This window comes from Sinocyclocheilus anshuiensis, unplaced genomic scaffold (genome assembly GCF_001515605.1).
Source record: "Sinocyclocheilus anshuiensis isolate Anshui unplaced genomic scaffold, SAMN03320099.WGS_v1.1 scaffold88, whole genome shotgun sequence".
Classification (NCBI taxonomy): domain Eukaryota; kingdom Metazoa; phylum Chordata; class Actinopteri; order Cypriniformes; family Cyprinidae; genus Sinocyclocheilus; species Sinocyclocheilus anshuiensis.
The window spans coordinates 1137732-1151173 of record NW_015555728.1 but is presented as its reverse complement, the minus strand read 5'-3'; the positions used below and the strand labels follow the sequence as shown (position 1 = coordinate 1151173).

At 37.1% G+C, this 13442-nt stretch overlaps 3 protein-coding genes across 3 annotated transcripts in view; 1 reads left to right on the top strand and 2 right to left on the bottom strand.

Moving 5' to 3' along the window:
* LOC107672791 (diphthine methyltransferase-like) overlaps positions 1 to 4548 on the bottom strand; it is a 10197-nt gene extending 5649 nt beyond the window's left edge. The window contains 7 exon segments of the mRNA XM_016466156.1: positions 431 to 496; positions 634 to 706; positions 2175 to 2332; positions 2416 to 2510; positions 3365 to 3451; positions 3986 to 4126; positions 4217 to 4548. Coding sequence (XP_016321642.1) covers positions 431 to 496; positions 634 to 706; positions 2175 to 2332; positions 2416 to 2510; positions 3365 to 3451; positions 3986 to 4126; positions 4217 to 4357 — 761 coding nt within the window. The 5' untranslated portion in view covers positions 4358 to 4548.
* A 122-nt stretch (positions 4549 to 4670) lies between these two features.
* On the top strand, positions 4671 to 6591 carry LOC107672790 (protein PAXX-like). Its single transcript, XM_016466154.1, has 7 exons — positions 4671 to 4887; positions 5066 to 5126; positions 5211 to 5260; positions 5361 to 5545; positions 5638 to 5688; positions 6165 to 6255; positions 6360 to 6591. Exons 1-7 carry the CDS (start codon positions 4772 to 4774, stop codon positions 6397 to 6399), a joined length of 594 nt encoding a protein of 197 aa, XP_016321640.1. The 5' UTR covers positions 4671 to 4771; the 3' UTR covers positions 6400 to 6591.
* A 150-nt stretch (positions 6592 to 6741) lies between these two features.
* The window catches only part of LOC107672707 (ATP-binding cassette sub-family A member 2-like), a 69415-nt gene continuing 62714 nt past the window's right edge, over positions 6742 to 13442 (bottom strand). The window contains exons 39-47 of the mRNA XM_016466009.1: positions 12890 to 13068; positions 12029 to 12170; positions 11638 to 11772; positions 11156 to 11259; positions 10983 to 11075; positions 10785 to 10887; positions 9979 to 10116; positions 9559 to 9771; positions 6742 to 8774 (exon numbers count right to left, since the gene is read on the bottom strand). Coding sequence (XP_016321495.1) covers positions 8739 to 8774; positions 9559 to 9771; positions 9979 to 10116; positions 10785 to 10887; positions 10983 to 11075; positions 11156 to 11259; positions 11638 to 11772; positions 12029 to 12170; positions 12890 to 13068 — 1143 coding nt within the window. The 3' untranslated portion in view covers positions 6742 to 8738. The remainder of the gene's footprint in view (positions 8775 to 9558; positions 9772 to 9978; positions 10117 to 10784; positions 10888 to 10982; positions 11076 to 11155; positions 11260 to 11637; positions 11773 to 12028; positions 12171 to 12889; positions 13069 to 13442) is intronic.

The window sequence follows — 13442 nt, the reverse complement described above, 5'->3', positions numbered from 1 at the left end:
GGGCGGTGTTATGCAAATCTTCCCACACAGTGACGTAGACATGTGGGGGCGTGTTTAAACGAGGCGTTTTAGGAGGACGTGGACAAGTCTTAACTTTTATAAAGAATATCTCTTTGGGTTTGAGACTTTAGTCTTTGCAACTTTAGGGATCTTATCTATGCACGAACAGCTTGTGACACTCCAAAGAGAAAGGAAAATTTGAAATTGCATCATGACCCCTTTAATACAGCTGCTGAGGGAGTGACTGTAAATTTGACATCTCTCTTCTGACTCACATAATCAATTTCTCTACAGTGTTTCTTGTAGCTTTTGGAAAGTCATGGAAACGCAATCATGGATTTTTTTCTTGTTGGAGCAAACAGGAATGCAAAAAATATATTAGAGATGGTCTCCCATGTACCCCAGGGGTTTTTGACTGAGCAACACTTACCTTCCTGTGGCTAGTATGTGCTCGCGATGAGGATTACTGTGTATGCTGCATACTCCCATAGTGTGTCTGTGACAGGACAGCAGTATTTACTCACAATGACTGCATAAACACCATGAAACAGTCATATAAAACATAATGAAGTTAAGCAGTGACTTAATAAAGACTGTTGGTGGATAAAAAAAAAAACATAGCTACTGTCTGACCTCTTGCTGGTGAAGGAAGGGGAAGAGGGACCCATTCTCAGATCCCAGCCCTTAAGTTTGCAGTCATCACCACCTGGGACAGCAGGTACACAAAAGTTAAGATGGTCAAATCAGAAACCATGGATGATGTTCGCATGATTTTCATCGATTACAGTTCTGCTTTTAACACCATATTACCAGACATACTGATCAGGAAGCTGCTTCACCTGGGCCTTTCCACTAACATCTGTACATGGATTATGGACTTTCTCACAAATTATCCACAATCTGTCAAGCACAGCTCCCATCTCTCCACCACTCTTACACTCAGCACTGGCTCCCCACAAGGCTACGTGCTGAGCCCACTGCTGTACTCACTGTACATACACGACTGTATTCCTGTTCATGCCTCCAATTCTATAATCAAATTTGCGGATGACACTAGCCTAGTAGGACCAATTTCAGGAGATGACGAGTCCATCTACCGAGACGAGGTGCAGTGACTGACAGCATGGTGCTCTGAAAACAACCTGGTACTGAATACAAAAAACAAAACAAAGGAATTTATTCTAGATTTCAGGAAGTACAGGGCTGACCCTCCTCCCATTTTCATAAATGGGGATTGTGTGGAAAGAGTACAAAGCTTTAAATTCCTGGGAACCCACATATCTGACAACCTCTCCTGGTCTGCCAACACCACAGCCACTGTCAAAAAGGCTCTGCAATAGAGAGCATCTCTACAGTACTACAGAGGGTCATTGATACAGAGCAGAAGATTATCGGCTGCCCTCTTCCCTCACTCCAGGACACTGCAAACACCCGCTATCTTTCAAGAGCAAAACAGATTGTTTACACCCCGGCCACTCTTTTTGACCTCTTGCCCTCAGGAAGACGCTATAGGTCAATAAAAGTACAGACTTCCAGATTCATGAACAGTTCCTATCCCATACTTCTAATCAACACACATAATGTCTCTGCACCCCTAGTTGTCATAGTTTATTTATTAGTGCATCTTTCACTCTATCTACCTACGTCTGTCATTCTATTTATGCATTTGTGCAATATACAGTGCAGTATCAGTGCAATTCTATTTATTGATTGTGTGTATGTAATTATGTTAGTGTGTGTAGTATTGTATGTTGTGTTATGCATTCGAAATTGAGTTGTATTGTAAATGCAATGACAATAAAGGCTTCTTATCTCTTATCTAAAAATGTTTTTTATATGCTATTATAGTATTAATTAATTATGTTGCATTATTGTATATTTTTCAATTTTAATTTGAATTAGTTTAGTAATTTTTATGAGCTTGTCATTTTTATTCTTTTTTAAATATTTCTATTTAGCTTTATTTTTTATCTTTCAGTTTATTTTAGTTAGCTGCCAAGGACACTTTTTTTAAGTTAACGTCTTTCATCTAATATTTATATTTTATTTCATTTCAGCTTTATTTCAAAGAACCAAAATGATTTAGTAGTGTTTAAATTAATAACACCGAATCAATGACCATACATGCAACAGCTCCACAAACGGTTCCTTTAGCTTGCTCTTTTCCCTCATACCTGAATAAACAATCTGTGTATCCCAGTAACTAAATGCTGAGATCCAGGCTTCAAAGTCATGAGCTTTCCATTGACACACAGTGGTTAAACTGGCTTCCCCCAGAGACAGCGCTGTGAGAGAGCCACTCGAGTCACTGCACACCACACGCACATCACTGCTGCAAAAACACAACAGTAACCATTACATACAAAGACAATGCAATGCCAAATCATCAATCCATCAATGACAAGCGCACCTTACCTCTCACCTCTCCCTGTGGACCAGTCTAAAGACAAGGCCAGTCTGTCAGGACCCAACTCTGTGCTCAACTCACACTCCAGAACGCAGGTGCCCTGCTACTGGAGACACAGTCCAGACAGGCAGAAGACACTTAATGAAGTACAAATACAGCAGTAAAACATCTTAACACAGTGTCCAGTGCCTACAGTGTTTAAAGCAGTGGTTCTCAACAAGAGTACCTCAGCAAACCTCCAAATTATATACAGTATTATTAATATATTTAAAGGGATAGTTCACCCAAAAATTATAATTCTGCCATCATTTACTCACTCTCAGGTTGTTCCAAACCTGTATGAGTTTCTTTCTTCTGTTGAACATAAAAGAAGATATTTTAAAGAATGTGGGTAACCAAACAGCTGTTGTTCCCCATTGATTTCCATAATATGAAAAAAAAAATATATATAGAAGTCAACGGGGACCAGAAACTGCTTGGATAACAATATATTTAAAATATTTTCTTTTTGTGTTCAGCAAAATAAAGAAATTCATACAGGTTTGGAACAACTTTGAGGGTGAGTAAATGATGACAGAATTTTTGTTTTTGAGTGAACTATTCCTTTCAAATAATAATTAATATAATGCAATATAAATAATATAATTACTATTTTAATTATTAATAATTTAAATATTAATTGTAATTATCTAGCTTAATTAAAAATGCTTTAAAAAAAACAGAAATAATATTTCCCTTTTTTCCCCTTAACTTTTTAAAATATTGCTTGATATTTATTAAAAGAGTTAGGTTATACATTCAGGAGTTCAGGTTATACATTTCTAACATAATTCCAGTGGCATTCTTTAATTATTATAAGCTGAAATAATAATTGGTGTCAATAGAGATAACTTTTATTACATCTAGAACAGTACTTCAATGTACAATTCCTCATGCAGCATGAGTGTGATTTGTCACCTGAGATTCCATAAGCTTGTACAACTGAATTTCTCCACTTGCAGTGGCCATACCCAACAACGGGCGCTCTGATATCGGACCCGCAACCTTTGGGTTACGAGTCCTACTCTCTAACCATTAGGCCATTTTTTTTTCATGGATCTTGCGGATCTTGCGGTCCATGACGGCAAGAACCCCCTCAACATCTGGCAACACGCAGGCTTCCGATGACAGAGACTCACAGGTGGAGTTATTTATCTAGTTTTTTATCTATTGTGGTAATTTGCAGGTTGTGTAAAAAAGTTGTTGGTCTAGATAAATAGCTGTATTCTGCACGTTTGTCTCATGTACGATCATTTTCTTCCAAATACGATAATTATGAGCTTCTGGTACGATACTTGGACATTTCCAATCTGGCAACACTGAATCCACACCATTACTGGCCATCTGTCAAGGGTGTTTCCCTGCCTCAGCCTACATAGGACAAGCGGTCTGGAAAATGGATGAATGCCATCACATACAATACAATAAAAAATACACATAATATATACACAGCACAATACAGTACAGTAAACATACGGAGTGTGTAATGTTGTAGGTGAAAAGTGAATTGTAGTGAGCAGAATGAACAGTGAGATTGACTTACCATTTGAGATCGAGTACAGCAGGAGTGTCTATCCGCTGAGTCTCAGTCAGTGGAGGGATGAACGATGGTTGCGGATTACAGTCAAACAGATAAAGTCGACCGATTCTGCTCGGGGCAGTAGAGTCTTCTGCGGTTTGCTGCAAACAGAATACAGCGTTTCAATTTAGAATTAACCAGTTGATACCACACAATACCATAAACTAAAGCCGAAAAATATTTTGCGTTACCTTATCATCGCCTTTTTGAAGTTGGTAAGTCCCACATGCCAGAACGTGAGACCACTGTGGTAATGGACACCACTCCACGGTATCAGCGCTTAACTCCGTGTCAAACACTTGCAGGGTTCGGGTTCGAGACTGCCAACCCATTTAAGCGGCTCGGCATAACATGAAGCAACTTAGAATGGATAATCACAGTAACTGACGAAGAAATAACTGTACGTGTACTGTCAGTCTGTGACCCCTACATGCATGCAGCACTAGACCAGCTGTCATTGCATATTTTATTTACATTTTTAAATTGATATAATTTTTATTTTAAATGAATGGTATATATTATAACTTAGTGTAAAATATGAGTTTCCAGGTTATAAACATTTTCGTGAAACTGCGCCTTTTATCGTTTTTACGAGGTAAACAGGACGTGAATGGCACAACAACTTCCGGGTGGCTGAAGTCTGACTGGCTGAGCGTTTAAATCGCGCCCTTGTTGTTTGTGATGAGCAGTTCCTGATTGAGAAGCTTGCTGTTTTCAATTTCTGTGTAATTTTACGTTAAATCAGAATGGAACAAAACAACTCCGAGTTCAAATCTGTCCTTTGCACATTGCTGGATAAAAACGATCAGTCTAAGTATGTGTTTTTTACGCAAAAGCGATCAGCAGGAGACATAAGTATTGGGTGAGTTGACACGAAATGTCAAGCAGTGACATATTTTTTTGTCAACAGTAACAACACTAAATTACAAACTCTTCAGTTGACTACAACATTTGTCATGATAATAATAATAATAATAAATACTATTATAAATTGTATATTATTTATAGTTGTATATATCATGATGTCCTATATCCTGTAGATTTACCAATGGTGAAGATGTTTGGAAAACATATCTTTCAGAGGAGAATCTGTCTCGGCTTGTAAGGAGTTTTTTTGTGTGTTTTTTTGATGGAGTCTTTCTATATGACAGATAACAATAATACAATGCTTTTATTTCTTTATAGTTTAAGACATTTTCATTAAAATCCACAGAGGATTATACCTTCAAACTCAAGTGAGTTGCAACTTGAGCAATTAATAAATCAATAATCTGATTTCTTGATTGACAAGATCTTGTGTCCTCTCTGAGAACCGTCTCTTGTGTATGTGGACAGATGTGCGTGCAAAGCTGGCAGAGCATTTGTGAAGCTGCAGGAGGACAGTGCTGTGCTGCATTTAGGAGCGGAGCCCACAGACCTCAGTCTGTCGCTGCCAAAACTCACTGACTCCGAGGGAAAGACAGAAGTCAAGGATCTGCTTTTTAAAATGGCAGACAGCCTGCAACAGCTAGAAAGTCAAGGCAAGCAAAGATGTTTTCAATTATTATACTCGCTAATTTTCAAAATAATAAAACCCTGCTTTGCTAAATGTTCACAGTTTTATCGTTTTTAGGTTCTACATACTCATTTAGTCCAGTCAAGAGCCCTCAGAAGAGGAGTGCTGGTAAGTTAAGGCAGCACCTTTTAAGCTTGATAGTTGTCAAATGGATTTAAATCACTGGTTGAAACATCCAGGGGGCCTAATAAGTCTTAAAATTATTTTGTTATGTTAACATAATCTGAATTAAAATGCTAAAAACCCCTGACATTATATTTTTGAGGGCTTTTTTTTTAAGTTTATTTTATTACGGCAGAAGTACCAGCTGTAGCGCCTTTGCGCTTCGGGTGTCCCGAATTCGAGTCCCGGCTCAGTGAACCTTTACCGATCCCACCCCCCTCTCTCTCTCTCACCCACTTTGCTTCCTGTCGACCTACTGTCCTATCTAAATAAAAGGCATAAAACGCCAAAAATAAATCTTTAAAAAAAAAAAAAAAAAAGAAGTACCAGCTGTATACTGTATATCAGCTATATATCAGATTTACTTCTTATCTAATTGTCTAAGCTCATTTAAAATTAGTGATGACATGTTTTTGTTTTAGAATTTGAACCTAGGAAACAGCATAAGGGTCCAGTAGTAGCAGTTAGAAAACGTCTTCCTGGGGATTCCCTCATCAACCCAGGAACAAAAAGGTGAATATTTTCATTGACTTTACATTCCAAAATAAATAAACAAAAATCTGCCAACACCTTACAGAGGGTATTCTGCTTACTGACCATTTCGGTTTATTTTACAGAAAGAAACCTGCAACAGGTGTGGCCTTTGACGATGAATGATGTCAACACAACCACTGAATTTCATAAAAACATGAATTGTACCTTTTTAACCAACTGAACACTATCTGTTTTTAAAATGTATCTCGCATACAAATCACAATATGAGCTGTTTTATGTCATCATGTATCCATTTTATCATCATGGTTTTATTTAATAACATTGCTAAATGATTTCTTTATATTTTTTCCCTTTAGATTGTGTTGCTAATAAAAATGGTATTTTTAAATAATTGTGTTCACTGAAAATGTTATTTTAATCAGTAGGCTCAAATAATAATAATAATAATAAAAAACAGTCAGAAAATCTATTTAACAATTTATTGATTTAATTATTCTCTTTTCTCCCTGTTAATATTAAAAATATCAGTTCACCCCAGTTAGCACAAGATTATGGAAACAATAAAAGTAATTGAAAACAAGCTGAAAAGGTCCAGTCAATCTTCTTACAAGGGAATCCACCTGAACATAGGTATTACTAGATGAAAAAAAAAACATGAATAAATACTGAATCATATTCACATGTACTGAAGTTACATTCCAAAGCACTGACTAGAAAGATAAAACTAAATCACCCCCTTAACCATAATGCTATTTTATATGATACAGAACCACTCTCATGTTTGCTGGTGTCTTAAATCACTGCACTGTAAATTTCCAAAGTGAAAAGCAGCTTGCACTGATCTTTAGTTAGGCTGTTGAGGTTCTCCATTAGCAGGAAATATATTCGGAAGTGGCCCAGTCGCCTTAATAATCAAAGTGAGACTTTTGATCATTATGTAAATAAGTATTCCTTAGGTCAGTTTTCACATAGCTGGTCACAATTCATTTACACATTTCAAAAACTATGCTTCATTTCCCTTTGGTCATCATACATGAAAATGCCCCGAGGGTGCTTTCCTCTCTTTGAGCTCAAAAATATCAATCATATTCTTTTACGCAGCAATGTCAGAAAAATAAGACCATTATAGTGACGAAGCACAGTTAGACTGTCACTGAGCGATAGGACCTAACCATCATGTACATCACCTACATGAAGGAGAAGCATCATTTCATTTCAAACAAACAATATAATTGACTAATTTCAGGTCAAAAAACTAAACATTTACACTCGTATTACATTACAGTGCAAACGACAAAGTCAAAACCACCTGCTATTCAATAAACATTTCAAGGGTTCTCATAAATACAATAATCAAGAGCAATGACCTGATTTCTGTCCGTCTGTAATTACAGTGACTCAAAGTCCACCTTTGCCTTCACAGTGCTAGCACGACAATTATTATGAATATTTCTACTGACATCTGGTGTAGGAGTTCTTTCAACTGGCATCTGGTATTGTGCAGCTTTTAACCATTAGCAATAATGCAACATACATTTTCCACCGAGACAGACACCGATATCAATTACAATTAATTTCAGAATTCATTCATCAAAGAAAAAAAGTGAGAAAGCCCTGGTTCAGGAGACAAAAGTCAGCACTTATGCCATTTACATTCAATTACAAGAACATAAACATCTCCGTAGCAGGGCTGGTTCAGTCCGGTTCCACTAAAGGCCTTTGAATCGGTCACAAGCCATTCACTATTGAATGTCCGATTTAAAAACTTCAATGGTGCACAGGTACATTTGCATTCTTCAACAAGAACAACAGGTCTGTTCAAAACACGTAAGCATAGTAAAATTTCTTCAACCCACAACACAACAGGCTTGTCTTTTATAGCATGCTCTCAATGCAGGTACAAATAAACAAAGTAGGTCTGAGTAAAGAAAAAAAGATTGGTTTCAACTCAACGTGAGGATAAACAGTCGTAAAAAGAAGAAGTTGCAAAGGCTGAACCCATACGAGTCCTATTCCTTGAGGGATGATTATGTTACGACAGCAACACTACAATTAAAACGATTCAACATGTGATCAGTTTAAAGATAGTATGACCATATTTAAATTTCGAGCGATACCAAAATAAACCACACGGCCGGGTTGTATCTAAGAAATACATTCTCTTTAATTCCCATCCAGCAGGCTTGAATATAAAGTACAGTAATACATGATTCCATAAACCATCATCTCCGAAACACAGGAGGGGAGGCCGTGGTCGGAGTACCTCTCTGGCCCGATCAAGTTCAGGCACCGACTGTGTCCGCATCTCTGTTTAGAGTTCCCAGAAGAGCCGTTCTCTCCCTCCGCTACTGAAGTGCAAATGGAAACAAGAACAATCCACTCGCTGGGCCAGAGAGACGGATCCTCTCCAGCTAGAAAAAACACACAAATGTCTTTCACCATACAGACACGGGTCTGAACTTGAGGCTTGTTTTTTAACATCTCTTCGTCTGTGAGATGTTTCAGCACAGAGTGTCTGTATTAAAAGACAACTGCACCTGTGAGAAAGCAAAATGAAAATGATTAGAGAAAATATTTTAAATAATGTAGTTTAATAGTCTTGTAATAATTGCTGTTCTTTTGAACTTCTTATTCATCAAAGAATCCTGAAAAAAATGTATCACGGTTTCCACAAAAATATTAAACCGTTTCAACCATGATAATAGAAAATATATATTTAGCACCAAATAATTATAATTAGAATGATTTGTTAAGGATGTTGGGAAATTGAAAACGGGAGTAATGGCAGTTGAAAATTCAGCTTTGCCATCATAGAAATAAATTACATTTTTAAATATAATAAAATAGAAAACAGTTGTTTTAAATTGTAATAATATTTCATAATATTACTGTTATATATTTCTTTTTGATCAAATAAAAGAAGCCTTAGTGAGGACAAGAAACTCCTTTCAAAAACATTAAAAAATCTCTAAACCTTTGAACTGTAGTGTAGTATTTTTAGTATGTAGTATATATTTTTAAATGTTTAATAGTACTATCTTGCCCCATTTTTGTCTTCCATTGTTTTGCAAAAGTTCATGTTAACTTAAATTCTAATCCCTTTTTTATTCACTTTACTTTTTTTGACATTCCAACGGCCACAGCCTGATTCTAAATCCATAATAAGCTTTTTAATAGAATAAAGCTTTCTAATAACAAATGTCTTTATAAATCACAACCCAAGTGGGCTGGTATTAAGAGTAAGACTGTGCCAAGCTGATTTAATTGAATTATCTCATCAACTGAAATGTAGTTTTTATGTGCCTGTGTCCCAAGTCTTACCCTCTCTTCCTCAAAGCTGATCAGTCCTTCATCATCATCATCACTCTCAAGTTCTTCTGGCTCTTCTCTTACGAGGGCGTTGAGTTCTGTGTTAGTGGGACAAGGCCTGAGGATGCTGAGCAGCCGCTGCAGTGGTGACTGACCAGCACTAGACGGGGAACTTTCTTGCTGTTCTAAATTATCACTTTGCTTTTTTGCAAAGTTGACAAAGACCTAAGAAAAGAACAGACAAGAAGAAATGACTACTTTTCCTTGTTACAGTATGTAGTTTTTGGATTCATATTTCATAAATTTTGTTAATCTTTTGACCAACTGAATCATTAAACAGAATTTCAGCCAAGTAAACTAATGCCTATTCACTTTCAATAATTACATTTTTCTTTCGCTATTACATTTCTCAAGTCACTGACGTATACTTACGTTGTCCAAAGTTGTCTGGCTGACAGAATAATCTTCGATGCTCAGCACCTCCACCACCTGCTCCATTTTGCTGAAGACCTGAGCCAGAGAGATGTTCTCTGACTTCAGCTGGTACTGAATCTTTGTGTGGTGACGCTCCTTATGTGAAAGAATATGCAGAAGTTTACAATTTTTTACTGCAAGTGAAGCAAGCTCAAAATATACTCAACATGTACACTTAGTTTTGTCAGCACTGCACAAAAACACCTTGCGAGAGCTTCGTCGTCAGCATCTCAATAGGATTCAGATCAGGACTTTGACTAGGCCACTCCAAAGTCTTCATTTTGTTTTTTTTCAGCCATTCAGAGGTGGAATTGCTGGTGTGTTTGGGATCATTATCCTGCTGCAGAACCCAAGTTTGCTTCAGCTTGAGGTCACAAATTGAACTCAGGTGTGATAAACCACAGTTTTAACAGGGGGGCAAACACTTCTTCACACAGGGCCATGTAGTTTTGGATTTTGTTTTCCCTTAATAATAAAAACCTTCCTTTAAAAATGGCATGTTGTGTTTACTTGTGTTATCTTTGACTAATATTTAAATTTGTTTGATGATCTGAAACATTAAAGTGTGACAAACATGCAAAAAAAAAGAAATCAGGAAGGGGGCCAACACTTTGTCACGCCACTGTATATTATATATTACAATCCAAACTGACAACATAGAGGTACTTGTATACTACGGCCATCTGTTTTGGAGAAAGTTGAGCTGATGCACAGCAAATATGAAATATCTACATTTCCAGTCAAACTCTTGTCCTTAAACTTACCTTTAGGACGGCCTCTGGAAAATTCCTGTTGAAAAACCGTATCACTTCCTTGATGCTAGTCGTGGTCTTAGTTCGTACTGTTATCATGTATCCATCCCCAAATCTGAAAAAAATATAAAAGAACAAACAGTGAGTCGACATTTTAAAAGAACACTGCACTCCTGCGTCGCACATTTTAGTGGCTGAGACTTTTCAAACCTGTTTTTGAGATGCTGGATGCTACCCAGACACTTGAACCTGCCGTTAACCATGATGCCCAGTCTCGTACACAAGGCTTCACACTCCTCCATACTGCAAACAAATACATTAATATATTAGTGCTATTAAAAGTAAACATAAAACAGAAAATACAATTTATATAGTTACCACACCTGTGTGATGTCAACACCACAGAGCGTCCGGTCTTGATGATGTCAAGAATCAGATTCCATAAGAAACGACGAGCCTTTGGGTCCATACCTGTGGTGGGTTCATCCTATAACGACAAACAGCAGACAAGGTCACGTTCAGACCTTTTAACAGTAAAAAAAATGCAAAAGATGTCCAAACATGTATTTTTGTCTTGTTTTAAGGATGTTTTGATATTCCATACTGGACAACATATTCAATTTACTTGAAAAAGTTTTATTAACAATCTTTAGTGTTTAGAATGTATATCTTTAATTTCATTTTTCTTACCCCGCTGGCAAATAGCTTTTTTCCTGTTTTAAAAATAAATCCAACATACTTTTGAGATGTTTATGCTTTTAAAATAGTGTAAGAAAAATTAAGTCAAAATACTGATTAAAAAATATTTTTTTGCAGCAGTGAGTGTGGAACAGGATAAAAGAAAAGTGTGACAGGCAGATCTAACCAGAAAGATGAGTGAGGGGTATCCAATCAGAGCAATAGCTGTCGAGAGTTTGCGTTTGTTGCCTCCACTGTAGGTGCCAGCAGGTTTGTCAGCATACTTGGACAACTCCAACTTCTCCAGAGCCCATCGGACCACCTTCAGGACACAAAGAGTGAGTGCATTAGAGAGCGAGACATAAAAAGGGTGATATTTCATTTTTAACAGCATGAGCAATGAATTTCAAACTGCAGTTGACAATTATAGATCGCCAAGTGCTCTTGCACTTTTTAAAACTGATTTCAAGAGAGCTTTCAGGAGCTCTTATCCACACTTGACTATCACTGATAAGTGCATGACAACCTTTTACAGAATGCCGTGTGACTACACAGAGTGTGCGTTTCTGTGTGCTCACCCGTTCCTCATCTTTCCAGGGGATGCCGCGGAGGCGTGTGTACAGCTCCAGATGTTCCCGAGCAGTCAGGTCATCAAACAGAGCATCAAACTGAGGGCAGTAACCGATGCTCTGCTGCAAGCATAAAAGCTCCCGCAAGATACTGCAGGACAACGAGAGACTCATACTGACCAAGCCATTCACATTAGCAGTATATACGCAAAATAAAGAACAAAAATAATAGTTTTAACATGTGAATAAGAGTTTTATGCTTAATAAATTACCAATAGGGTAAAACCAATCAGCTTAATTCAAAACATATTCTATATATTCTGTCGAAAAATACTTTGTATTTTTAACACTGAAAAATAATCAGTAGTGTTGTTAGCACAGCAACATATAGCAAAATTTCCTAAATAAAACAAAATCGCATAAGATAGTGCTTATTTATTAACATTTGTTGGAGGTTTATGCTTTAAGAATTACAAATAGGGTAAAAACTAATATATTTCAAGATTTACTCTACATTCTGCCAAAATACTTAGTATTTTCAGCAATGAAAATTAATGAAGAGTCGTTAACAAAGCAACATGCTAACATCAAATCTTCCTTACAAAACATCAATTAAAAATAATCTACTTAAAATTGTATAAGATGAGACTTGTCTAAATTAAGTTTATTTTTCTTATTCCTTGGCAAAATGTTTTTGTCTTGTTTTAATATATAAACAAATTATTGGTTTATGCTTAAAATATATTAAAAAAAATTTAAAAAAAAAAGTATTTTGAAATATATTCTATATTCTGGCCAAAAAACAGAGAATGGTGAAGAAGAAGGATTTAGAAATCTGTTAACAAATCAAAGGTGGTCTGAATGTAGCACCTGTGTCCCTGAATAAAGGCCTCTCCCCCTGTTGTGCTCTCATCTCCTGTCAGCATTTTGAAGGTGGTGGTCTTTCCTGCCCCGTTCACTCCCAGCAGCCCGAAGCATTCCCCAGGACGGACCCCCAGACACAAACGGTCCACCGCCAGGATCCGGCCCATCTTGCGAGACTTGTACACCTGTGAGGAAACACAAGCTCTGAGGATCTTTTGAGGACAGAACGATGTGTTCAGGTCAGACAGACAGGGTTAAGGGAAAGTTTTAAAGGGGTCATATGACGTTCCTAAAAAAGAACACTATTTTGTGTATTTGGTGTAATGAAATGTGATTATGCGGTTTAAGGTTAAAAAAACACATTATTTTCCACATACTGTACATTATTGTTTCTCCTCTATGCCCCGCCTTTCTGAAACACGTCGATTTTTACAAAGCTCATCGGTCTGAAAAGCGAAGTGTGCTGTGATTGGCCAGCTATCCAGTACGTTGTGATTGGCCGAATACCTCAAGCGTGTGATGGAAATGTTACGCCCCTACCATACTGTGATGCCCTGTC

Excerpts from the sequence above, each read along its gene's own strand:
- LOC107672790 (XM_016466154.1), top strand. The coding sequence starts at position 4,772 with ATGGAACAAAACAACTCCGAGTTCAAATCTGTCCTTTGCACATTGCTG. Across the intron at positions 4,888-5,065 it reads GCAGGAGACATAAGTATTGG|ATTTACCAATGGTGAAGATG; the intron begins GTGAGTTGACAC and ends TATATCCTGTAG. Across the intron at positions 5,261-5,360 it reads GATTATACCTTCAAACTCAA|ATGTGCGTGCAAAGCTGGCA; the intron begins GTGAGTTGCAAC and ends GTATGTGGACAG.